The sequence below is a fragment of the Neopsephotus bourkii genome, unplaced genomic scaffold (genome assembly GCF_033783945.1).
Source record: "Neopsephotus bourkii isolate Nb327-2 ecotype Australia unplaced genomic scaffold, CSIRO-AGI_Nbou_v1 NB_1600, whole genome shotgun sequence".
Classification (NCBI taxonomy): Eukaryota; Metazoa; Chordata; class Aves; order Psittaciformes; family Psittacidae; genus Neopsephotus; species Neopsephotus bourkii.
The window spans coordinates 2,160,042-2,186,044 of record NW_026902076.1 but is presented as its reverse complement, the minus strand read 5'-3'; the positions used below and the strand labels follow the sequence as shown (position 1 = coordinate 2,186,044).

General features: G+C 40.9%; 1 protein-coding gene across 5 annotated transcripts in view; it reads right to left on the bottom strand.

Moving 5' to 3' along the window:
* PKHD1 (PKHD1 ciliary IPT domain containing fibrocystin/polyductin) overlaps positions 1 to 26,003 on the bottom strand; it is a 251,034-nt gene that overhangs the window by 209,986 nt on the left and 15,045 nt on the right. For all 5 annotated transcript variants that reach the window (XM_061372231.1, XM_061372233.1, XM_061372234.1 and 2 more), the window contains exons 10-29: positions 25,559 to 25,598; positions 24,916 to 24,986; positions 22,977 to 23,078; positions 22,590 to 22,685; positions 21,378 to 21,513; positions 20,447 to 20,561; positions 19,317 to 19,592; positions 18,482 to 18,571; positions 17,385 to 17,478; positions 15,207 to 15,349; positions 14,089 to 14,219; positions 12,912 to 13,084; positions 12,481 to 12,619; positions 10,325 to 10,479; positions 8,851 to 9,035; positions 7,756 to 7,878; positions 6,069 to 6,174; positions 5,324 to 5,599; positions 2,108 to 2,238; positions 1,390 to 1,525 (exon numbers count right to left, since the gene is read on the bottom strand). In XM_061372231.1, coding sequence (XP_061228215.1) covers positions 1,390 to 1,525; positions 2,108 to 2,238; positions 5,324 to 5,599; positions 6,069 to 6,174; positions 7,756 to 7,878; positions 8,851 to 9,035; positions 10,325 to 10,479; positions 12,481 to 12,619; positions 12,912 to 13,084; positions 14,089 to 14,219; positions 15,207 to 15,349; positions 17,385 to 17,478; positions 18,482 to 18,571; positions 19,317 to 19,592; positions 20,447 to 20,561; positions 21,378 to 21,513; positions 22,590 to 22,685; positions 22,977 to 23,078; positions 24,916 to 24,986; positions 25,559 to 25,598 — 2,718 coding nt within the window. The remainder of the gene's footprint in view (positions 1 to 1,389; positions 1,526 to 2,107; positions 2,239 to 5,323; positions 5,600 to 6,068; positions 6,175 to 7,755; positions 7,879 to 8,850; positions 9,036 to 10,324; positions 10,480 to 12,480; positions 12,620 to 12,911; positions 13,085 to 14,088; positions 14,220 to 15,206; positions 15,350 to 17,384; positions 17,479 to 18,481; positions 18,572 to 19,316; positions 19,593 to 20,446; positions 20,562 to 21,377; positions 21,514 to 22,589; positions 22,686 to 22,976; positions 23,079 to 24,915; positions 24,987 to 25,558; positions 25,599 to 26,003) is intronic.

Below are 26,003 nucleotides of genomic sequence, written 5' to 3'. Positions count from 1 at the left end.
TTAATAGCATGAACTCTTTGGACTCTTGGTCAATTGTCAGCTTAATCCTAGATGCCTGGAAGGCATTGGTGTAATTTATTTATTCTTTTTATTATATAGGAGGAAAATTATATTAAAAGACGAAGCCGTGGAGGTTCCGAATAAGAGATTGAACTCAGCCACACCACCACTCACAAGACACTATAACATTAAGGAATTCCTTGCACCTGGGCTGCCCGCGGCTAGAAAAATCTCCCCTTGGTGCTATGATATCTGAATAATATTTAGGTGATAAAGGACATTTTCTCTTATTTATGCGTTCTGGAGTAATAGAAAATGACAAGGGCATTTGGGGAAAGGAATAGAAATGCCAGGCATGCAGCAAGAAGTGTATTTTGTCACTGGCAGTCACCTAACTCCTTGCATCCCCATGAAGTCCTGCCAAACTGTTGAGCAAGGGGGAGCTTTATTAAGGTGTGCACTGGAGAGGCTGTAAAAAGGGAGGGGGATGAACCAAGCAAACAATCAGATTATTGCATCCTTGAAGGAATGGGAATGGAATGAATAGGAAAGCAGGAATATTTTCTACTTCCTTCCATCTTCCTTCTCTCTCAGAAATGAGGAATCTGGTATCTGGTTGCCACATAGAAATGTAGTAAACTGTCTTCCTCAAAGGCTTGTCCGTAAGTGGACACTACTCATCATTAATGCCTTCTATGCCCAATGCCAAAACATTGTGAGAAAAAAAAATAAAAATAAAAGAGAAATGATAAAAAAAGAGCCAAAGCTAACCTCAATTAGAAACTTTCAAAAAACAGAAATTCTAAACGCTCCATGAGATCTACTTGTGATTTTGCCCCCACAAAGTCCATGAAATCTAAACTCATATTCTAAAGAATGGATCACATGGTCCAAGGGCAAACTGGAAGAGTTTGTCTTGGAAATGGGAACTAGCAGGGTGCTGCCTCTCTTCTGCTTTCAGCAACTGAAAATGCACAAGATGCATTTCAAGATCAACCCTTTTGGATTCTGAAGGACATTCTCTTGTCGTGGCTGAACCTGTTACAGGGAATGAATAGGTAGAATGATTTCAGAGCAGAATTAGAGAAACATGACACAAAAGGATCATTATACCACACTTGGCATCCTGTGGGCATCATCCATCTTGGTCTACAACAAGCAACTCATTATCTCATGTATGCTAGAGTAAAATCAATGTAAAACAACAAGGATTGATCAGGACTAGCCCCAAAAAAGGGGGATTTAAGAGAAAAAGAACTAAAACCAGTGTTGAATCACTTAATTTCATAGACCTAAATTCCTCTCTGCCTAAATTCCTCTCCTCCACCACCAGCAGCAATAGTAGCACTTCTACACATGATGCCCAATACATGTCTGCAACATTTTTACCTGCTATGCCACTTGTGTTTCTGCTCAATGATACAACAGCTGGGTTTAAGGAAGGATCATATTGGAACAAGTTGGTTACTGTTATTGACTGGTACCCAGAAATTAGTGTTACATGAACTGTAGCATCCTCTTTCCCCTAGAAACAGAAATGAAGAAAATGTCAGACATAAGAATACACAAATTAAAAAAAAAGTTATTCCCTATATTCTTTCATCTCCCATAAGTCAGACACATGGCCCTGATGAAATTTGAATATACCCCAGACTCTATTTGAATGTGTATAGTTACATTGTCTGTAAAGGGACATCTATGAAGATTTAAAAACCTTAAAACAATCTCAGACTATGCAAATTTCATTTGCTATACCCATATTAGTAAATTAAACAGTGATAAGTCTTAGGCATAGACAGTTATCCCTATGCTTAAACTATTAGCACTGTCCTGGGTATAAATTTGCCAAGTAGCAAAGAGCACTGCTGGTAACAATCCCATGGCATGTATTTTGCATTACATGCAGATTATGTCCAAATGAGGTCTGCATGTAAAGTAGAAGATTTGGAGCTGAAGTAGGTTCAAATATGTGAGCAAGAGCAATTGTACCAGGCATGTTTAATCTACAACTATTGCCATTTCCTCTTCCCCTAGCATAGCTCAGGCCAGGAAAACATAGAAAGGGTAATAGGCTGCTGACTGTTCCCCAGAAAATGTAGTTTCTTACCCGAGAGGGAACTGTACATTCAATCCTTGTTGGATTCCTGTTATCCTCCAGAATAGGGCAGGGCTGAGATCCAAACAACACCAAGCTTACACCTTCCAGATTGGACCCACTGAGAGCCACTCTCAGTCCTCCTACAAAACCAATTATTCTGTTACATTCAAGATGTAGAATGATATTTTTATACACAAAGGATTCTTTATTAACAAAACACAGTTGTCTCTCAGTAGATCTGATGATGATCTGCTTCAACCTTGCTGTGCCTAACTTCCTCTCTTTCACCAGAGATCTTTTTGCCTATTATTTGAACTGTCTACAATACAGGAGGACTGGGTTTGTTTCTCGGTGTATTTTTTAATGACATACTCATTTAAGCTGGTAAGCCCTGGCCTGCAACCTCACCCTTCAAAAGATCCCCAGCCCAAGAATAAAATAAGGAAGGAAGAAGCACTAAGAATGGAAAATGAGCTTAACGCAGCAGGTGCTTTCACAGTTCAAATAGCTGCCAAGCACCCTGCTGTCAAAAAGGCCTGTGGCATGTGTCTTAGGAAACTCAGGTTAGAAAGGGGACTTGGCAGGGCTTGAGACTTAGCAGGGTTGTGAGGAAAGTCACAGAGGGCTTGATTCTGTGAAGCGCTAAGCAACCTGAGCTCTCCTTTGTGCACGCCAGAGCTGAGCCTCTTCAATCACATGCAGGATCATACTCAACACAAGTCAGACTTGTGCTTGATCTTTCTGCAGCACCCAACTCAATGCAAACAGTCAAGGTGCCCCTCTGCTTTTCCAAGTGACTGGAAGATTCAGAAGCATTTCAAAGAGAAACAGGAAAGAGAACAGGAATGCACATTAATAGCAATTCTAACCTGGACTTTGATGCGGTTCAAAAGCAAATAAATTATATTTTCTTGACACTTCCAGCTCTTTGCTTTAGTTATCAGCACTGCAGAGTTTTAGGGCTACAGCTAGAGACTGCTCAGACAGGAACTTTATCAATGCAGTGTTTATATGTATGTGTTATTATGGCTATATTACAAACCAACTGAGTTTTTATGATGTTTTTCATGTGATATAGAAAAAGCTTTTATGGTAAAGGCATTATACATTGATGGCAACAACTTTTCCTCAATTTTTGATCAAAGTATCTTTTCCTGATAGTTTTTTAAACAACCAGAGAACTGTATCTTAAGTTAAAATTATATCTTAAAGTTTAATCTTTTCTATTTTCTCTGGCTAGCAGCATCACCAAGCAAACAACAGCAATCAGATATGTTAGCAGCAGGCTCCTTCTATCCACTGGAGCATGGCAGTATCTTTAGAAAGGCATCCCATACTGATAGAATTAGGTCACAGGTATCTCCCACCATGGCTCCACTAAGGCTTGTGATATTTTGATTAAGAGGGAGCTGATGCAGCAAAGGAGAAGATGCTTCCTGGGTTTTCCTCCTGTAACATTAAGTTTGCAGAGTCAGAAATAGCAAGAAGTCAAAACTGAAGCCACTTGTCTAATGTAGTTGTCAGATAAGGAGCCTCAGATTTAAAGTACAAAATCCATGTGTGTTGTGTAAACACTGATGCTCTTAAGTTTTGATATCTACACTTATATCCATATGCAGTGAAATACTGCATATGTGCACTTTACGATAAGATTGAAAAGAGGTATTTTAAATGGAAGAAATTAAAAACACAGATGGAAGCTGTAATTCTTTCCAATTATAAATGTTCAAGGCATATGTAATGTAAGATAGCATTATACTTGCTTTCCTTTTAATGAGTGACAGATCACTGTAATTGGGAGAACTGGATTGCCAGTGAAGGAAATGAGAAGCAAGACCCAGACACTAAAACTTGACATAGCTAGCTTTTTTTAGGGTATTTGGGGAATGGTTAAGTTTTGTGTGTTTGGGTTTCCTATGAATCAAAAGTGAATTTTAACTTTAAATGTAACATATGACCCTCCCATGGGGGGGTGGGGGGGGGGGAACCAGAAAGGGTTAGAAGGGTTAGAATACCTTTCCTATTTCCTCCCATGCACTCCAACAAACCATAAAATAAAAGGTGTCCATAGCTTCTTGCTTATCAGCTTAGGAACCCTACACTGGTCCAATTCTATCCTATAGCTCATCCAGAGAGATGTTTATACCCCACCATTCCTTCCTTTACCTGCTCCAAGGAGGCCAATCATGCCACAGTCAGTTCTCCAAGCCACATGTCTGAGTTAGCTTTATGCTGCACATAGGCCAGTACTCCTGCTTTTGGTGATGTTTGTTATCATGAACTCAAATCACCTCAATAATGAGACTAGGAAGTTTCCAGACAAAAGCCGGGCAACTTCTACTGTCAGCATACGCCTGGGTCATGTTGTTTCTAGGTGCATTCCTAGCTGCTTGAAAATAAGCCATATGCTAAGACTGTTGGTCCTTACTGCACAACCCAGGTGTGTCAAGATTGCTCTCCACATTTCTCATTGGGATAGGGAGACTTCTTTCTCCCAAATAAGAGAGGGTAGCTTTTTACAGCATTTGGTTTGGCTTAGCTGCAGTTCTCTAGGCAACTTGCTGGAACTTCCAGATGAAGTCCCCTCATTTATGTCACACAGAGGGCATATGAGAGAATCATAATAGTCCTTTGGCTCCAGAATCCCTGTGAGAAGTCTCACAAGTTCTTGGCTTCACCTTTTATTTCCAATTCTGTTTCAAGGAGAGTAGGGGTAATGGGAATGGAAGGAGATTCAGTTTAGTTTGCACTCTTCTAGGCTTCTCAGTTTTGTAGCTAAACATAGATAAGTTTTCTATTTTACCACTCAGAATAGTAATTCATTGCAATAAGACCGGGATGAACCAAAGTGTAGCCATTTCATAATTAGGCTAGATTAATTTAAATACTACAAAGCTATGTGTTACATGGATATGGGAAGATAAGCTCTGAAACACTAATACCCATCTGATCTGCTGGAATTAATACACCTGCACCTGAATTTACTATTCCCAAACCAAAATAGTCAAAAAAATGGTGGCCTCCACAAAGAACCAAGCAAAGTCTATCACTCTAAGAAACTTGCCCCAGTGCTTTGGGGAACACATAGAGTGTCCAGCCACATTATGTCTTTTTTATCAGGTGCAGACCTCAGTAGTTGAAGTACAGAAGAACCAAAACATGTCATAAAACCCAAGAAGCGGAGAGCAGACATCCCCTTTGAAAGAGACCAGCATTCAGACCTACCTATCTCAGAAGTTGTAGGAGGTTCGATGGCTACCAGCTTTGGTTCAACTCTTAGGAAGATCCTTTCTCCTGTGCTGCCATTGAGCGCAAAGCCATAAGGTCTCACCAATAACATCATCTGGTAGACTCCAACTGGCAGCCTCTCCATCTGGCAAACCACTTTGGTTTGATTCATCATTATGACATGGCAGGTGGTGTTGTTCACCTTCACCTCCAGAGCTGACTTCTCAGTGAAGCCAACTCCCCTGATAACTACTGTGGCCTGGGAGCCATCATCTAAAGAAATATAATCAACAAGATCACTTGTAAATTTTGGTGCAACAATGTCCAGAGTTTACTTTCAACAAACAGTTAAATATTTTACCATCTTCATGAGAACATCCTAAAATCTACACCAGCAATAATCTCTTAATGCTCCCCATAATACCTTTTCCTGCCTGCCCCTGTCCAACTACTGTTTGTCCTTAAATTTTTATTAAAATTAACTTGAACCAAGAGCCACCTTTCACTTTAAGCACCAACCACACCACTGTTTCTCTCCCCCTTATGCCTCTGCCATCTTCATGTTGTTGTAAAAATATGGCTATGCTACATACACGAGCTGATCATAAATGCCCCATTAGAAAGTGCAGTTTCCATAAAATTAGAAACTTCCAAAAGAATCCACAGGCACACAGCAGCATGTAGCAGATATTTTTCACAGGGCAGTGCTTTGCCATGTTGTTCAGACACAAAGCCCCATTACCTGATGAATACTCCACATCACTGACTAAAGGTGTCATTTCCTGGCTGAACTGGAAAGAGCATGAGCCAGAACAGTTTGCAAGGACATCATTCACCACCACCACCACCTGGAGACAGAAAAGAAGGTTACCCTGAAGATGGGAAGGGAGCAGAGGTGTTTTCTAGAGCCACATCTACCTGATAGAGCTTCAGAGTGATACTGGTAGGCACAGATGCCGAGAGCGCCCAGACTGTGCCAGAATAGAGCACAGTCAGACAGCTGTTTATTCTGCTGCAGTCTCATTACAAATTAAAGTGCAAGGCTTGCTAAGGCTCATCTTTGGCAACGCAGAGCACAGCTTTGGAAGCTGTATTACCTCAGTGTCTGAGCTGTCTTCCTCAGTGTCTGAAGGGTCCTATCTCCCGTCTTGCTGTGACACACAGTTCTTCCCAACTCCTGTTATTGTAGCTATCCCTTGAAGACCCTGCTTGCCATGCCTCAGTTCTTCCCACCCCACCTTGGGAACAAGTTTATTATGTTTAAAGCCTGTAAGATTAATTACAATGAATCCCAGAATGTGTCTTTTCAGCATTCAGCTCCCAGTTTTGGTTTTCTTTTATCCCCTGTTGTTCATGCTGAAACAAAAAACTGTGACCTGATTATCTAGCAAGAGACTAAGAGATACCTCCTCTGAGATCTTAAAATCTCAGAAGAGTCAGCTGCTAAAGCACAGGGCATAGGAGAGCCCCTCTTCATCTCTCTCACAGGTATTAAGGATGTGCAGGAAAGTACACCATCTACAAAAAGCAAAAGCAGACTGTCTCCAAGATATGTGAGGAGCACAGAGTTATGAAGTACTCTACTTGAGTAAAGACAATAATCAGAGGGACATTTTTATACTTGTTGCTAGCAGCAAGCCAGAATAAAGCTTAAAAATATGAAGAGGAAATGTGATTGCTGCTGCCATTCTTGTTTCATTTGGTCTATTTGAGGATATGTCTGCAACATGGATGGCAAAGGTATCAGGGTGGTTGAGCCACTGGAAGAAGGGTAGACCTCGTGACAGGAAAAGGCTCACCAAAACAGTAGGACGACCGAGACCCAAATGCTGCACAGATGGGTTTTAAGCACATTCAGCATCACCCTGTTATCTCTACAGTGCCCAGCGGTCTTTGCTGGAAGCAAAGCCAGCAATGTGCACTGCTCTGCAACATCTGAGAACAGAGTTTATCACACATTTGTCCATCCAGCAGACTCATTTATCCAGGAAGCTCTCCTTACTCCCTTTCAACAGTTGAAGAATTGAGATCTATAAAGGCTAGGGGACTTACAGACTACTACCACAGCCACCATCTTGCTTATTCTGCCCATCAGTATAGCAGCAGGCTGCAGATGGACAGTGTCATTCTAAAGTCTGGTGGCCAGCACAAGAGTACCTACCAAGGACAGTAGTCCAGAAATATCAGCCCTTGGCCACTTCCTCAAAATGAATCAATTGCCTTCCATCACCAAGATGATCAGTCTTCCCACCTGCAATAGCTCTTGGAGGAAACTCCTGCTCCACAAACCAGGTAGCAGAGTCTGACCAATACTGTGAAAAGCACATAACAGATTTCTAAAAGGATTTAGTGACCTTAACACCTGTGAGACTCCTCGATCTACGCTACCCAGGTGAATCAATAGGAAATGTGACAGCACATTAACTCACCTGTGTTTTGTTATTGAAGGTAGCAAGCATATCCCCAAATATCGGACCAATAAACACACCCCCATCATAAACCACACGACTAGAAACAGTTGGTTGCACACCAGTGAGATTTTCAGCAGAGACCTGGCAAAGAACAAATAATTTAAGTTTCTTGTTCCTTTCTGTCTTGTGCTTTTAAATTAAAACCATTCACCCAGAATTCACACCGAGTCTTTACAAGGCAGGGTTCATTACCCAAGAGTTCACAGCACCTCCCTGTTCCCAACCTCACCTTGCAGACAAAAAGACTGCAAGCTCAGGTGAAGAGATTCAGGAGCCAAATTTGAAAATAAACTTCTAATAGTCAATGATAATATTTGGCATTAAGCATAGAAAGAACTTTGAACGTCTGCTCTCAAAGACATTACTCTGGGTGAAACAAGGGTCTGTCTCACAGCTGAAGATGCAGCTCAAGACATTTCACCCTCCAGGATAATGTCTTGAGCATGGGAACTCATTGTTTTGTTGAAAATAATTTTACAATTTCAGAAGCTTAATACAGAAAGAGTCCATTTTTAAGGGAGGAAGCAGCTTAGTCTGAGTCTTTATTCAAAAAAGAACCTTCTGCTTGAAGCAAAACTTAAGTATTTTTACAACAAATATTAGGAGAGTGTGAACTGAATTTTCTTCTGAGATTTATGAGAAAAAGATATGAGCACATACAGAAAGTTCTCAGAAAAAGACCTTCTTGGCCCATAAATGATGCCACAAACCTGAACTGAACTTTGGTTACTGTACTGAAATATAAATGTGATTATAATAGATTTAATTTCAGTATAGCAGTCTCTTTATAGTGTAGAACTGCAACAAAGCACATTCTAGCCTCCTCATTTTGAAGCACAGGCTCTGAAGGTGTAATTTCTCATTGTGCAACTGCTATTGGTTTTTTAATCATCTAATCTGAAATTTGCTAAACTGATGTTCCTAATAGGCAGACAGATTGCTTAAGGTTCCATAAGCGTCTTCATAAAAACTAACACTGAGGGAATGAATCAGCCATGGCCAAAGACATTGAATGGGATTCAAAGCTGGTGTTAGTGAAAGACATTACTGTACACTGATAACATTGGGCAAATCCCCAGCTTTTGTTTTCCAGGTCAGTGTCCAGACACTTTCATAGCAAGAATCTGAGTCTTTGGTCACAATGAAGTCACTGGTGTTGAAGTATGGGGCTGTAGAATTATCTGTGTTGTCCTGCAAAAGCTTGCGGAGATGGCTGGAGGAGGTGTGCACTGAAACATCTGAAAAAGACATTAGAAAGCAGTAGATATCATCATCCTTAGGAGATCATGTCTACCTGGTCCTAGAAAATGCTTCATTAGCACAAAGCTGTTGTAGTTCAAACTTCTGCAACTTCCAAAAAGCAGCAGAGGGAAATTTACCAGACCTCAAATGCCAAACGATCATGGAATCAGAGAACAGTCACAGAGCAGTTCAGCCTAGAATGGATCTTTTAAGGTCACCTAGTCCTAAACCCTGCAATGAGCAGGGATACCTTTCAGTAGATCAGGCTGTTCAGACCAACCCACTCCCATGTTTCAACACCTTCACCACAGAAAAATTCTTCATTATATCTAGTATGAGGATCTTCACTACTTAATAGCTAAGAAAACCTAGAAACTTCTCTCCAGTTGGGACCATCAGAAATCTTAAGTAATACTTTTACACAATATGCACATGAAATTTCAGTGTTCAAGTCATTTTCCTTCAAAATGGAAAGTTTGGAGGCTACTTAGATGAGATAGGTAGGGAAGTCAGTCTACCCAGAAGATTTTGTTTTCTTGGGTCCAATCACAAATAAATGCAAATAATGTTTTATTTCTTTTAACATAAAGAGCCATAGTCATTCAAAACTGCAGATACAATAAATCTGTCTAAACCAATTCTTAAAAAAGAGGGGAAAGCACAGAGAAAAGAGATATTTCACAAATATTCTAAAGCTGCCTGTCCTATTTTTGTTTGACTTTATAACTGAATCAACAGTTCCTCAGTCAAGAACTTTACAGTTGGCTTTGCTCAGATTAATCTGGTCACTTTCATTCTAAGGTTTTGTGATTATTTAAACAAAACACAAGAAATCCTAGCACATCTAAACGGTGACTATGTTCAAGTCAAGCAATTCTATGCACAAAAGCATTTATGGTATCTGCAAACCAGTTAACAATCCTGGTAATCCTAGAAGAGAATTAATTTCCTGGAAACATGCAGAAGTCTTGTCATACAAGATGACCAGAAGCACACATGCTGGAGAAATATTATCTTAATGAACCTTGGGATGCAAAATCCCAGTTCAGGATCTGATCCAAACTTCTTTAACATTAAGGCAAATATTTCAGAGTGGCTGCATGCATTTTGGAACGACCCCATACTGAACATCTAGAAATACATCACATGCAAATATCTAGCAACTATCACAATGTGTTTAACCTGCCAGCCTGTATCCCAAGCATTTCTGAGGTTCAGTACCATCTCTTCTTCACTTCATTTCCTGCAAAGGAAATCTAAGACCTGTACTTGCATCTTCTCTTACCTGATATCACTGTATCGGCCAAGTGGATGCGGAAGGTCCCTCCAAGAGGTAGGGACAACTTTTGCAGTCTCTGAATGGTGAGGCTGACTCTCACATCCTCCGTGGAGACATAGAGGTAGCCATACTCTTTAGAACCCTCCCCAAGAAAAGCACCTCTGTGTGACAGAGAAAGTTCACATGAAGCCATTAGCAGTCAAGACTCCCATTCCTGACATCCCCTCCATGTCATCTGCAGGAGAGGGACACCTATGGAAACAACACTCTTGAAGGACCTAAGGAAAACATATTCAGAGCTCATGGAATTGAATACTCCCAGGTTATACCTACATAATGTAGGCAATGAACAGAATAGAAAATTATGGAAAAACACCTATTTAGATTATGACAGAAGAAATAGTTCATACAGCACTAACCACAAGCAAGCCCTACCCCAGTACTGGTATTTTAAAAGAACCAGCCCAGTGCAGCTATAACAGCAAAGCAAAAAGCTTTCCTACTTCATCCTGTTGTCTCCTATAGTTTATCAAAATCCTATCTCCCCTGAATTACAGAGATATTTCGTATTAGAATTCACCCAAAACCCAATTTATAAACTTAAAACGAGTTCTTTCTTGCCACTAAAATTCTCCTTCTTCAAAAGACTCTCTACAGTACAATGATGCCACCATGTGGTTAAATGTCTGGCCATCAGCTAAATGTAGCTCAGCCACACCTTCTGCAGGGTAAATTTCGAGAATACAGAGCCAAAAGGATAGCTGAGCTCTCTCGAATGATGTACATCCGGTACAGCAGATTTTAACTGATATTCCTGTCCTGGCCACAGTGAGTTGTATTAGAATAAAGCCAAGTGTGTCCTGAACATATCAAAAGACAGTGATCATCCCACAGGTTTTTAAAATATGCATGATTTCTTCTTTTCAGTGTTCCTGGCTTCAGCATCACACACTGGTTTCTCTTAAATCTTCTTCTATGAGACGGAGAAGCCTACCAGTGCAAGCATTTCTTGATTTTTTCAGATCTTAGTTGTCTCTTAAAGGAGAATATAGCTGTCTTTGGAGCACTCGAAATTAATGATATATTTCTTTGCATTTTCTTGAAATAGGAGAGACCATGAGGTGAGAAACCAAATTAAGTTACAGCAGGCTGAGGTTAGCCTTCTTAAAGGAGGTTTCCTATGGATGCCTGGGCAAGTCACCGAGTGAAATAACTGAGCCAAACTAACAGCTGGCCGCTGGAAAGAAGAGGCTGCATTGTACCAGTGGCTTCCTTGCCTGGCTCTATTCCCATCAGGGCCTTGTTGACTTGACTGAATACAACCCGACTTTTACAGGATTTATTCTCTGCCAGTATAGCCCTTCAATACTCCACACTCTGATCCAGTTAGCCTATGGCTCTGCCGCCTCTTTCACTGTCAGAAATTCCAGAATAGGAAACAACTCAGCAAACAAGGACACATAAGGTGAACTTCCATTGCCTAACGTGGTAACTGATGTCATTAAAGGTGTTTGAGAGTATCTCTGGATGATCTTTATCCACTGTTCCAGACGGGCTTAGATCTCCTTCTAGTCCTACATCATAGAATCACAGAATCGTAGAACAGTTAGGGTTGGAAAGGACCTTAAGACCATCTGGTTCCAACCCCCCTGCCATGGGCAGGGACACCTCACACTAAACCATGCCACCCAAGGCTCTATCCAACCTGACCTTGAACACCGCCAAGGATGCCCACACATACCTTACACCCCAGTTTAAATGAAACATCTTAAGCATCTCTGGTTCAGCAACTGAATCCCACTCATACAAGTGAACTTCAGTACCAGAATCAGATAGCTTCACTAAGAGGGCTTTAACATATGTTCAAGATTCTGTACAGTGCGCAAAGTTCAAGACACTCATGCTGAGAGTGAAAGTCAGTACTGTAATTTAGAACTGTAGCCCATCTACTGAGTACACACATCTGTGCAGTAAACAGTCTGAATACAGCCTATTGGCAATGCCTAGAAGAAAAGACTCCAATGAAAGCACGCAGATTGCCAAACTGCAGTCTTATCCTCTACTGCTTCTCATGTCCTGTTTTAGATGACAACCAGCTTCAGACAGAGAGGAACTACACGAGCTATTACAGAGTACTGAGATGATCTACTCGCTATTCCTACCTTAAAGAGAGAAGCGGCAGACTTGAACCGCAGCCAGAAACCATCCAGGACACATTGTAAGTGGGAGAAGACCCCACCACAGATACTGCTTCAACTATCCTCCTATCTGGCTCAGGTGGTTTGGGATCTCGCTGAGAAACTGAAAGAAAAAGGGCACATGCATTTATTAATGCAAGGAGAACAGCTGGACTATGCCTAGGTTATTTTCGTTTCATAGCTGGAAACACATCTGCTTCAGGGTTTTTTTGTCTGGACAAGACCATCCAAGAGTTACATTTGTAGAAACACATTTTAAATAAATCAAGAATACAAATATTTGTGCCTGTTGTGAAAGACCCCCTCTGAAAAAGTTTCAACCAGCCCTGTCATTAAAGATTTTAATAGGGTACCCTGGACAGTCAGTAACAGGAAAGAAAACCAGATTCCTTTACCAGTCACAGTTCTGTCTGCGATGATGACTTCATCAAGGTAAAATGACCCAGATGTTTCCTTTTGCAGCAAGTCTATCTGATGCACAAACACCGGTGAATTGGCAGGGAGGTCCTGGAGAAGCATGGAGAGATTCACACACCCATTCCAGAGGTCAGTGCAAGTAAATGTCCAGCTGGAAGACAGTAAGATTGTGCAAAGTCACTTTTGCTGTGAGGTATTGGCAATAACTAACTTTCAAGGTGCTTCGTGAAGTTCCAGGTAACATCAGGTACTACTGTTATTATTACTGTTATTTACTCATACATAATAAATTTGCTCAATGGCTTGTAATCAATCTCTACATGTCTCTGTTAAGTTCCCCATAGTAAGAAACAAAACTTTAGATCTCTGTTTAGGTGTCCTCCTTGAATCACAAGAGTGGGATGTAGGAATAACAGCCACTGTTTTATTTTTGGCAAAACACTATGATAGCATCAGTGACCTCCACAGAGGTTAATCCAGAGTTCAAGCCTCTTGGGACCACCAGATGATCGTGCAAGGCTCCCAGCTCTCTCCACCATGCAGTAATTTAATCCCTACTCATTCTTTCCCTTCCAGGCATGCACACATGCCCCTCTCACAGTCTTACAGATACCTGAACTGCCAGCTTCAATTCCTGAAGTTCTTCAGACACTCCTGATTTTTCAAGTCTGCCTGCCCCAAGCTTACATTTAACACCAAATGTTTTCTACTCATGTAAGTCTAAGTGAATAAAGAAAAATCAAAGACTACACCAATTTTCAAATCTTTATGTACCAATGGTCTCATGAGATTCCTGGTGGGGGGAGGAAATCAATTAATCTCTGTCTCACTGCAGAAAATACACTGATTGTTGCCAAAGAAACTGGGAAATTAATGCCCTCATAAGCCTTCTGATGTGCTTATCAGAGACAGAACAAACTCCATCTGTGTAATGCTAAGGTGAGACAGGGCATATAACAAGAAACATGCAAATTTGCTCAGTAAATCATCAAAAAGAATAGAATCATATTCCAGGAGTGCCTCTGCAGGGACATAGCATGTCATCTTATCCCAGCTGACAATTTGTTCCTATACAAATAAGAACTTTTCTCAGTTTTCATAGTACACCTTCATACTATGGGAGAAGTTTAATCTTTGGAAACTGTGTCTGGGTACCTCTTAGGGTCAGTTTTATTGAAATCCCATAGGCAGGTGAGTTTCCTCTTCACTGAACATAAGGAGACATTGGTGTAGGACACCAAGATATGAAGGATATTGCTCATGTGGCCTTTATGTGCAAAACACACCTGCAAAAATGGAGGAAAAAGATCACAAATCAAACCACAGGTAATTTATATGTAATGCATTAAAAAGATATTATATTCTGTTTCAATCCCAGTTTAACATTAAGCAGGGAAATATATTGTTCAAGGTCAGCAGTAAAGTCCACCTCTTCAGGCCAAATTGCCTTGAGTAGCATCCTATAGAAGGCAATACATGGCAACTGGGTGACCTGTGTGCCACCACGTCGAGTGAAAGTGATCCCTTTTGCTTCAGTAGGGTTTGGGAGCAAAATGTAGCTGGGAAATGCCAGTGGAGATTTCAGATATCTGGAAGGGAGGAAAGGAGACTGGAGGAGTTGGTTTGATTTGCAGGGTACAACGTGTGCAATACATGTCAGATGGGGAAGTAGGACTGGAAGAGGTCTGTGAAGGGGAATTAGAAGGAGTCTGGAAAGACTGCTGAAAGCTTTGGAGATTACTTTTTCCCTCCTGTCTCCTCCTTTTCAAACCCCAACTCTTTCCCTTCCCCCAGGTGAAAGAAAGGGTGACAATCTAAATCAAGACCTTATTAAAAGTAGATGTAGAAAAGGAGCAGAAAAGTGAGCAAGTGGACCTGCAGATAACAAGTTTCGGGGTTTGGGTTTTTTTCCTTTTGTCAAAAACTGATCATAGAATGTTAAGGGTGGGAAAGGACATTAAAGATATCAAGATCATCTCTACATCTTCCATCTTTTCTCAACACCATCCAACCTTTTCCTTTCCCTCAGCAAGGGTTGCATCCCCAGGAGCAGATAGCAGCTGGATGTGTTAAACAATATATACATCTCATGGATATCAAATTATCCACCTAGTCAATAAAACACACACTGCTCTGTCCACAGGCATATTACAAAGACATGATCCTTTGTAGATATGGAGGAAGTCTAAGCAGACCTGATGATTTTATGATGCTGATTGGGCTCTAAGTAGTCAACCTCCAGTGCAACCTGCTCATCAAGAGCAGCCACTTACATGTGTGTATTCAGTAAGATCATATCTTGGTAGAGTTAATGGGAAAGTTTTCACCAGCTGGCTTTGTGTGTGAACACTGAATCTTCCACAGAAAGGCTCCGTTGCACTGTCAACGCGTCCTGCGGTAATGATCTCCTTCATGTCTGACAGAGGTAAAACAACAAGAGCAGATGAGAGGCTCAAAAATGATTCAGAAGAAACCACTGCAGTCAAGAGCTTAATGAAAATGCGGAAACTGAGTACCCAGAATTTGTCAGTCCTACTCTTAAGTATTGCCCTGCCCAGATACATGGTGAACATCAGCAGGGCAATTGTTTCCCAGCTTAAAGATGCTGAAAGACAGGAGAAGGGAGCATTAGGTTACTGTTCTGACCATAAACCTTATGGCAAATAATACTGTCTTCAGCCATATAGAATATGCTTGACCAAATCCATACATCCTTTCCAGAAAATACTCAGGCAAAGATGGAAATTCACACAAAGCATGTAAAGCAAAAGGGAATCCAGCTTCCCCTTTGGGATGTTTGTTGCATTGCTCTATCAAAAGTGCTGCTGAAAAATTGCTAGGATTTCTTTTCTTCCTAACACATAAAAGCCTTTCTTCTGTCATTACATACTGACAGTTCACCTTTTCTTCCAGTAAGAAAAATAAACTCTGCAAAATGAACTTTATAGCAGAGTTTAAAGGAAAGAAGAAATTACCAATGCAGTAGTTAAGCTGTGTTCTAAAAGAGATTATGTAAATAAAGGGAAGGGAGAGCCATTGAAAGTAATTAAATTAAAAACATATTACACTCAGGAAATTAATTGAGCTGAAAATACTTCGTATTTGGAAAGAATTAGTGATGAATTATTATACATAATCATCGAACTTTTACTCTTGCCTAGGAATCGATTTGGTTTCTGCTGAACACAGGCCACAGGGATAGATAACCTTAGGTCTGAATGTGTGTAGTTGCTCTTTTATTTTTCTGGCATCCATTCACCACAATTTCACTATTGTTTTGTCATCTTTTGACATTATCTACATTTTATAATCATCAATGAAAATACAAGTGCTCATTTTTTGTGCTATTTGTTACACATTTATTTTTATTCCCACTGCACTGTTGAACTATTGGCTTTCAGCTTGTTTTTTCTCTTTTTTGCTGGCAGAATTGTAGATTTGGGATTATAATAAAAATATCCAGTTTCTACTTTCACTTTTCTGCATAAAGCTTCCTTCCCTCCACAATTAATTAATTATTATCCTCCACTAGAGAAATCAGTCACAAAATGTAAATATTACTGTCTGGGACCTCTTCTCTCCATACCAAATACAAGAACATGATATAAAGTCTCTAGGCAATCATTTACTTTTTGGTAGGGTAAGTATACTGTTATTGCTGTCAGACAGAATCATAGAATGATTTGGGTTGCAAGGGACCTTTAAAGGCCATCTAATCCGATCCCCCTGCAATGGGCAGGGACATCTTCAACTTGATCAGGTTGCTCAGAGCCCCCTCCAACCTGGCCAGGATAGTGTATCTAGCACCTCTCTGAGCAGCCTGTGACAGTATTACTGGAGTTCCCTTCCACTAGCACAGCTTTCTGGTGTGAGCAACGCCTTCAATGTTAGAAAACTATTCTTGATGATTTAATTATGTTGGGTATTTTTACAAAAGCAATTGATGTTTTACACCTTGCCTGGCCAGTCAAGTATAGCACAGGTATTTGACTGTTTCAGTCATCAAGAAACACCAAAAGGAAAGACCTGCAGAGTCAGAATCAGCACTTTCCACAGCCTGAGCTATAGCTATGGGCTACACCAGATCTGCTTCCCCAGGAGACATACTGAAACATGAATAATTTCACATGCTCCAGAACTTGCTTTTTTTGGTTCTACCTAATGTTTCTAATAACTAAAAATATCACCTGCTTTGATAAGTGTGTTGCAATATAAGTCATACAACATATTACAGAAAGAATCTCTATTATTAATCATGTTGGTTTTAATACTAGTTCCATAAACTCTCCCATCAGAACACATACAGATGATGAATAGCTGAGAAACATATGTATGCATTTAAGCCTATTAAAAATGTAAATTTACAGTCATTAAAAGTTTAAAGCACGTTTAATTCACAAAAGGAAATAAATTCTCGCAGTAAAGACTAATTGTTTGTCGCAGATTGGTACCTTCTTTCTCAAAGCCATCACGGAAAAGGATTTTAGCAGAAGTTGGCTCAGTTTCACATCCTACTGAAAGAAGTTCCTCTATTGCTGTTTGCACCTTTAAAAAAAAATTAAGAAAGTGAAAAGGAGTCATAGTACTGGGGTGTCTGGATCACTTCAGCAGACAGCTACATCATACATATCACTAGATTTGTCATAAGCTAGGGACTGGTGGCAAGGCAGCTCTGAACAACCATGTAGTCAAATGGTACAGAATAAAATTCAGCTCAGAGTATGAACTTCCATGTCTGACACACACCCTTCAGGGATGTGAGTCACCCTTTAGGTGTCCAGCAGCCTCCTGGTGCAGATGTCTTACATGAGCACCTACATGCATCTACATCTACATGCCCCTCCAGGCTCTGTCAACTGTGTTGCCTAAATGTCTAATGACTATTGTGGAGGTATCTCCCAGCAGGGCCAGGGCAGTGATCATCCTCCTGTACTCAGCGTTGCTGATGACTTACTTCAAATACTGTGTACAGTTCTGGGCCTCTCACTACAAGAGAGACATTGAGGTGTTGGAACAGGTCCAGAGAAAGGCAACAGAGTTGATGAAGGGTCTGGAGCACAGGCCTGATGACAAACAGCTGAGGGAACTGAGGTTATTTAGTCTGGGGAAGAAAAGGCTCAGGGGTGACCATATTGCTCTCTACAACTGCCTGAAAGGAGGTTTTAGTGAGGTGGGGGTTGGTCTTTTCTCCCAGGTAACGAGCAATAGGACAAGTGGTAACAGCCTCAAGCTGCACCAAGGGAGGTTTAGATTGGATATTAAGAAAAATTTCTTCACAGAGCAGGTGATCAGGTATTGGAACAGGGCAGTGGTGGAACTACCATCCTTGGAAGTGTTCAGAAAATGTGTAGATGAAACCCTCAGTAACATGGTTTAATGATGGACTTGGTAGTCCTGGGGTAATGGTTTGACTTGATGATATTAAGATCTTGCAAAAGACCTTTATCTCAGGTTCTGGGCCAAATGCTTAACAGTAATCAAGTACCAGAGCTCCATCAATGACACCTCTCCATCAGATGACTGGGTGTCTGTGTTTAATGATGCCTACCTGGTGAGCTGTAGCATTTGTGGGGATCATTCTGCGCAATGTGTTGTTCCAGGAGATACTGAAATACCCTATACCAGACACAGTCAGCATCTGGCGAGCAAAGGAGGAAACAAATACATGAAAACAAATACAATCTGCATGAGACTCACAGACTTCAAAGCTGGTATCTTCTAATGAGGAGGTTTTATGGCCAGTAATTTGACTTTTTAAGCCTCTATACTTTAAGAGTACCTTCTGCTCTTAAACTGCTCTTGTTCTTCATGGTCTCTTCTGACACAGGCCTTGAGGTCCTGTTCTTATACTAACATGAGCACAAGGGATACATGACCTGTGCAGACACTCTGGCAGCCACAAATTGTCCCTAAGGTTTTGACTCGAAGCTTTAGGGTTTAACCACCAGGAAAATTTTCCATCTCTCCTTGCTGAGCATTTCATCAAGATGAAAGTTTTAATCATCTGACTGCAATATAAATTGACCAGATAACACAAACAAAGTGTCACTAACAAGGGGTAATAAAAACTATCCCAAACTTGCATTAATTAGCAATAGTTAACAAGGTGAGGTGTTAATGTGCGAGATAAAACCTGAGGCAATTCAGCATTGCTTACACTTTAACACATGAGCAGATTATAATCAAACATAGGGTTTATATATGCCTACCAATGTTCGTAAAAACCACAAACACCTCCCTCTCAATGTTATTCTCATCAACTATCTCAGCAGTTTAAAAACAAGTCTAGCACCAGCAAGGCCTTTACAATTAGGTTTTGCTGTCATTCACATCAACTGAATCAGGGCTAGTCCAGCTCTTAGGGTCAAGCACACAGCACTAACCTGCACTTCTGGAAGATGTAAGGCATGAGCACGAATTTCATGTCTCTCAATGTAGTAGTTGCTCACCACATGGGGATTTAGCCATGTGTTATGTATTTGGACTCCAACTCTCATCCCTTTGCTGGGTGCCTTTCCATGATGCAACGCTTCCAGGTAGTACCTTCTCTGAGCAGTTAGCTCGAATTTCTTGGATTTTGGCTGCCATTGCTCACTCCAGTTCTTCACCCAGTTCTCAGACCACTCTGAATTGCCAGCAGGGAGAGAAGCTATTTTCACCTGTGTCCAGAACCAAATCAATCTGTTAGAAACATTTTTCCAGCCCTAAAAGACACTATGACCAATACCACAGGTCAAAAAAAAACAGAGTCTTGTGCTTACAGCTGATAGCAATGGCTTGGTGGTTGACACATTTTTTCTTATTCTATGAGGAAAAGCCATCATCTCAAAAGAGCTTTGGTTTAAAGTTTATTACCATAAAGAAGATAACTGTTATGGCTGACCCTAGCCATAACAACAGTTCCCTATGCAGCTTCTAATGGATTACTTCAGTTGTACATCACAACTTCCAAACACAAAAGAGAGAACTATGTCTGCAGCCTTCTGAGATGGAGTATGAACCATTAATAAGACCAGTAATGCTACTTTTTTTTTTTAATAGATAACTTCTTTATATTTCTTCTAGCCCTGTTCAGTTAGTAGGCTTAAAAATAGCCCACAAAAATAGTTCACATTCATTTATAGCAACCTCTCAGCTTTACAAAGTTAAGGACCAATGTTTTCAGAAGGCAAAATTTCAACAGGCAAAAAAAGGATGCAAACTAAGGAAGTCAGACAACAAATTTCCTGGTTCCCTTGTACAGTTCATTAGCAATGGTGATGTGCTCAACTAAGGAAAAGGTCTTCCAGAAAAGATACTCAAAGGCTCTGGATGCACAAATGAGTTTTTAGTAAACTGAGAGGCTGATACAGCCAATGTAAAACACCAAATTTAACCATACAGATTTCACTCTGCAACAGACTTATAATAAGGGACAATTAGCAAATTCACACTGGGAAAACACCTACTTATGATTCTAATTAAAAACATTTCCTAGCCTCCTCTCATTTTTTTTCTCTGCCAAGAGTAATACCTTATGTTCTGGATCTTGGGACAAACTGAAGTAGAGAGATGCCTGACCATCTGCCTGAATCCAGAAGGTGTAGTTGTTGGTCTCAGGAGCCACAAAAAATCCACGAAGCCTAGAGCTACATAAAAGCAGAATATACAAAATATTATAACATACAAAATATTATAACATACATAATATACAAAAGAGTTACTGCAAAGAAAACCCAGCCTCACATGCTACTTCCATGCATACACCAAATAACAAGGAAAGACTGAGACCAACTTATAACAAAAACTCAGAGACTGTAAAACTGAAGAAAGCCCAAAATGACCCATTTTGACACTAAATGCTCTTTACACTTTACAGAAGCTCTAAAAAAGGAAAAAAAAGACTGTAACAGCTCCATGAAAATAAGGCTTAACCCTGAACAGGCAGGAAAAGACTCAAAATCATACACAAGTTCAACTGAGAAAAACACAGAAAAGACAGAAAAATGAAAACATTTATGCATATTGCACAGCTTCTAAAGGGTATAACTGAAGAGGCAATGGGCATCAACATGGTTCACATTTTTTTGCAGCTTGAGGAAAAGCTTATTTCCATTAACTCCACCTATGCTACAGCTGAGGATCTGGCCCTCTACATCTGTCTGGAGCTCCAGCCAAAACAGTCTCTAACTGGAGCTCCTTCCACCTCTGCAGAAATTTCTTTTGTGGTATTTGAGCACATCTAGGCCAGGTAGAGCAGAAATACTGAGTGAAAGCAAAAGGAGGAAATATAAAGCACTTCACTGCATATTGAGGTTTGAAAGGAATTTGGAGCAGAAGGTTTGCTTTGATTTATAGGAGCTATGCAGTAATGCTCTTCTAGAAAGCTGTCAGGTATTATCACCTTAACACTGCTAAAGGTAACTTCTCTATTGGCTTCATCTCTTTTTATGATCATTGAGTACCTGAAGGACTTCTTTTCCCCAGACAGAAATCCTACTGGGGAGCTGGCATTATGTACAAACTGCCATCTATAGCCAGGACCTGCTTCTGTGAGATCAGAGGCGTCATCCCATACTTCAAAGAGAAGACCTCTGTTTCCTAGAAAGTCAAAACAAAAGTGTTCTAAGGAGCAGCCAACAAAAATCCCAGAGCACATTCTAGAACCAGTGGTACAAGAAGACAGCCCAGAAAAGAGTATTTCAATCATAAACTGTCTCTGTTTGAGGGTCTATTTTGAAGTCAAAGGCAAAGCGCAGATCCTGCTTTAAGGAACTTGCCCTACCTTGAAATCCTCCACCCAAAGGAACAAAAATCTGCAGAGAGCAGAGCATCCAACCAAGCTCACACCTGCTTTTGCAGGAAAAGGCACTGAGATGACCCAGAGACAAAATGCCTCATTTCACGCACAATAATTTCCTACTGAAATGCTCCATTCAAGTGGTGTCCACAGGAGCTTCTACAGTAGCTCTAGTTCAGCGATCCTTCCTCTAAATATCACCCATACTTTTTACTCATCATTTTCCACAGCCCTGCACACCAGGCTGATCTTCCTCCCACCATCACCCATCTATAAGCGACAGGCTGAGCTCTCCACCTTGCCTTTCTTTGCCACAGAATTATAGAACATTTGGGTTAGAAGGGACCTTTACAGGTCATCTACTCTATCCAACCTGCAATGAGCAGGGACGTTCAACTGGATCAGGCTGCTTAGAGCCCTGTGCAACCTGTCCTTGAGTATTTCCAGGGAAAGGAAATGCACTACCACTCTCAGTAACATGTGCCAGTGTTTCACCAACAGTTTCTTCCTTGCATCTAGTCTGATACACTCTCAGTTCAAAACCATTACCTCTTGCCCTAGGCCTTATTAAAGTCTGTCCCTGTCTTTCTTAAAAATCCCCATTAGGCACTGTTCTAAGGTCTCCTTGGAGTTTTTCTCCAGGCTGAACAACCCCAAATCTCTCATCAGTCTTTCTTCACAGAAGAGATGTTGAACCCCACCAACCACTTTTGTGGCCCTTCTTCCCATCATACCTCAGAGAAACTGGTTACATGTTGAAGCAGACAGTGTTTTGCAAAACCTTGTTTCTTGGCTACACTCATCACCAAATGATTTCTGCTCTCCATTTCCATGTGTGTTTGTTTGTTGAGACCCTTTTGTTGCTTGAATACCATACCTGGCTGGGGGGCACCAAGCCTCTTGCCCTTGCCGACAGGCTCAGTGGTGCATCTGATTTCCCTGGGAGAGACATGCTTGACTTCACAGGCGACACCTAGCAGCAGGAAAAGGAGACAAAGGTGCTTTGTGAGGCTTAGAACACAGCTGAGCTGTGGCATAAATCCATCTCATTGCCAAAAGGAGTCAATATTTCACTAAAAGCCTGGGCTTGTGCTATCATGCAACAAACTGGCCCATGTCCACAGTCAGAAGAGCTGGACCTTCTGGATGATGAGTCCTAAGACTCCTGCGCTGGTATCCATGAACATCCGTTGAGTTTTGTGATCATGACCATGACCACTGTATTGAAAGAAAACAAAACCATCTCACACATTTTTCCTCTTACCTGCAACAGTGACCTGCACCGGCTCCTCAAAGAAATCCCCTGTGACAGTGAGATCAGTCCCTCCTCCAAGACTCCCACCAGCTGGGAACACAGAGCTTATCTCTACAGAGGAAGGAAAAGCAGAATCTGAAAACAAGCATTGAAAAGGTTAATCCCAGCACTATTTCTGTAAATGCCAGCAGTGCACTTGCACTGTTTCCAGTCAAAGCAGGCTCCTGTGAATGAAGCAGGCATCTCACTGCTCCTTCACAGGGTTTTTTTGGCAGCGGCTGGGATTACAACAGGAATGAACAACATGGATAACTTGGCTGCATGACAGGAGAAACACTGCAATGCCTGGACCGTTACTTAGCAGTGGCTGTATGTGTCATGCTTAGTTTGCAGAACTGTATATTCTGTGTTGTGGAGGAGCTCTGCAAAAAAACCCTGGAAAACTGTTTTAATCCTTTTGACCTTCTCTGACTCACTTCCCCATTTAGCCTATAGGTTTATATGCTACAACACTTTCTAATTGTCCCTTGGGCTTCAGAGACATAAGGAAGGAGCTGAACATCTGAGTGTCCTCACCATGACAGCCTTTCAGAATTTATCCATTTCCATGCCCTTCCACACTAGAAACCCTTTTATCTCTTTGATGGCATTATTCTCTTTGCACTCCGATGTCCTATTGTAGCCACCCAATCATACTTGTATAGTTCTGAAACAAAGACTGATACAAAAAGTGAGTGACCTTGGTCTATATCTGTCTTTTTTTGGTTGTTATTAGTTTATCTGGTATTTAAACTTTGTTTTAACATCATTGACAACTGGCCAGCACAGTAGTCAACTGGATAGATCTGTCAGATCTTGTTTCTGATAGTGTTCTCCCAAACCAGCTTCATGCAGGGTTATTTCGTTTTACTGTGCCTCAATTCACAAATAGGGACATAAAATTACCCTTCTTTACAAAGTGCTTTATTTATATGCAAAACAAGCTGTATGCTATAAAGAATATGGAAAACATGGACATGCATTTGCTTTCTTTTTTTTTTTGTTAAGTTTTTGAACAAAACTTCTGAGGTACAGAGCATAATGGATGAGTGCATTCATTATGTTAATTTCAGCCAGTCTGGATGGGACCTTGCTGGGGACCAAGTGGTCTTTCACCTTTATGTAACCTCTGACTAAGGGCAAAGCCTGCCCTGTGCTCTGCAGTCCCTTATCCCCTTCTTCTGCTTTGGCTGTTGAACATAAGCCTTACTGAATCTTGGACACTACTTGCATGACCATAATCTTGACAGAGTGCTCAGAATTTCGTTGCCTGCTGTCTATAAGAAAGATTGAAATGCCATGTGGGGGTTACTATTGTTAATGTACAATAATTATATTTTTTAATTAATGGCTGCAGTAACTTGCCTAAACCATTTATCTAGAACTCAGTTCTTGGAGTGGCTGAACAGCATCTCCTCCTTATAGCTGATGTAGAATCTATCTCACTTTAGGGTCCACATTTCTAAAACATCAACCTTACCAAACACAGCATGATTTAAAGGGAGAAGTTTCTCTAGATGCAAGATCTCAAGTTTATAACTGATCTTACATGAAAAGGAACAATAAAGCAACATTATTCCACCCCTACCATACTGCTGTTCTCTGGCTGACTGTCTCAGGTTAGGCTGACCTAACCTGAAAGTTCAAACATGTCCCTGTCTGAAAGGAACGCTAACTCACTGGGGATGCGGGATACAGCCCGTGGCAGCGCACCCAACCTTAGCACACAAAAAAGTCAAGACCAGATTTATCTGTAGTATTTTGTGTAGTCAAGCCCATACCACAGGAGTGTCACACCCAAAGTGATGACACAACAGGATTACCTCCTTGGGAAAATAAACAGTGAGAGGTCTTTTCTCAGACCATTGCCAAAAGACAGCGTGGTCAGTTATGTGGATCTGTGCAATACCTGAATGTGTTTGATACAAGAAGAGCTCCTGTTTGGCACTGATGAGCCAAGCACCTTTGTGTACTGCTGACCTACAAGAAAGAGAAAATGCCTGAGGGATCCTTGGCCATTTAAGTTAAAGTAGACCTTCTTTTGGCAGAGCAGGACACTCACTTTCCAAAGAAATAGTGGAACATTTCTGCAAAGTCCAGCACACCTTTCACCAGTACATTAAGGCATGGATTCAAGAGACTCCATTAGATAGCTGAAACTTTTTATTAGAAGTACTATCCCACTTGTAAAGTATGGTTCTGACACTGTCAAAACACATTCTTATCACATCCTTTTATGGCTAAATTCTCTCCCATTTGGATGAATATTTAAAAGCGAGGTGAGAGGATTTTATTCAACTAGACTTAGCAGATGACTTATGTTTTGGGCACTGAAACTAAAGTATTGAAAAACAAAGCAGAGATGCTTTGGGGGAGATGACTTTTTTCTCCCTTTTCATTCCCAATCCAATGATCAGAATAGCAAAACCTCGTTTCTAAGCAATGACACACAGGATTCAGTGAAAACGTTATGTACTTATCCTAGGTCAAACACAGCTATGTCCCCCTGCAAAACCACAGAAAGAGAGGGAAAAAAAAATTCTTTTACTCACTTTCCTTTGTTAAAAACAGAGAAGCTGACATTGTGGGACCCTGGAGGAAGGAAAAGTAATATGCTTTATGGCAGAAGTGTGTAGGGCTACATGAAGAGTGCATCCTACCAAACATTGCCCAGGTCTCCTGGGCCTGATTGTCCTCTTCCTCACACTTCCTTACAACAGTGTAGCTGCATTAATTTCAGCAGAGTATGTGTGTGCAGAAACTGAACCAAATAACAGCTTAAGGATCTTAGAGACTCAGACTGCAGGTGGGCACTATACTGTGCGATTACATATCTAAACCTACAAGCTGAATGTCAGGAACAGGGTTTGGTTGTCTAAACATAGAGTGTTTCATGTCATCTTAGACCCTCTGTATCCTAACTGACCTCATTTGCCATGCTAGGAAGGTTCAGATCTCTTTCGAGATCTGCATTAACACTGACATCCCACTGGAGAA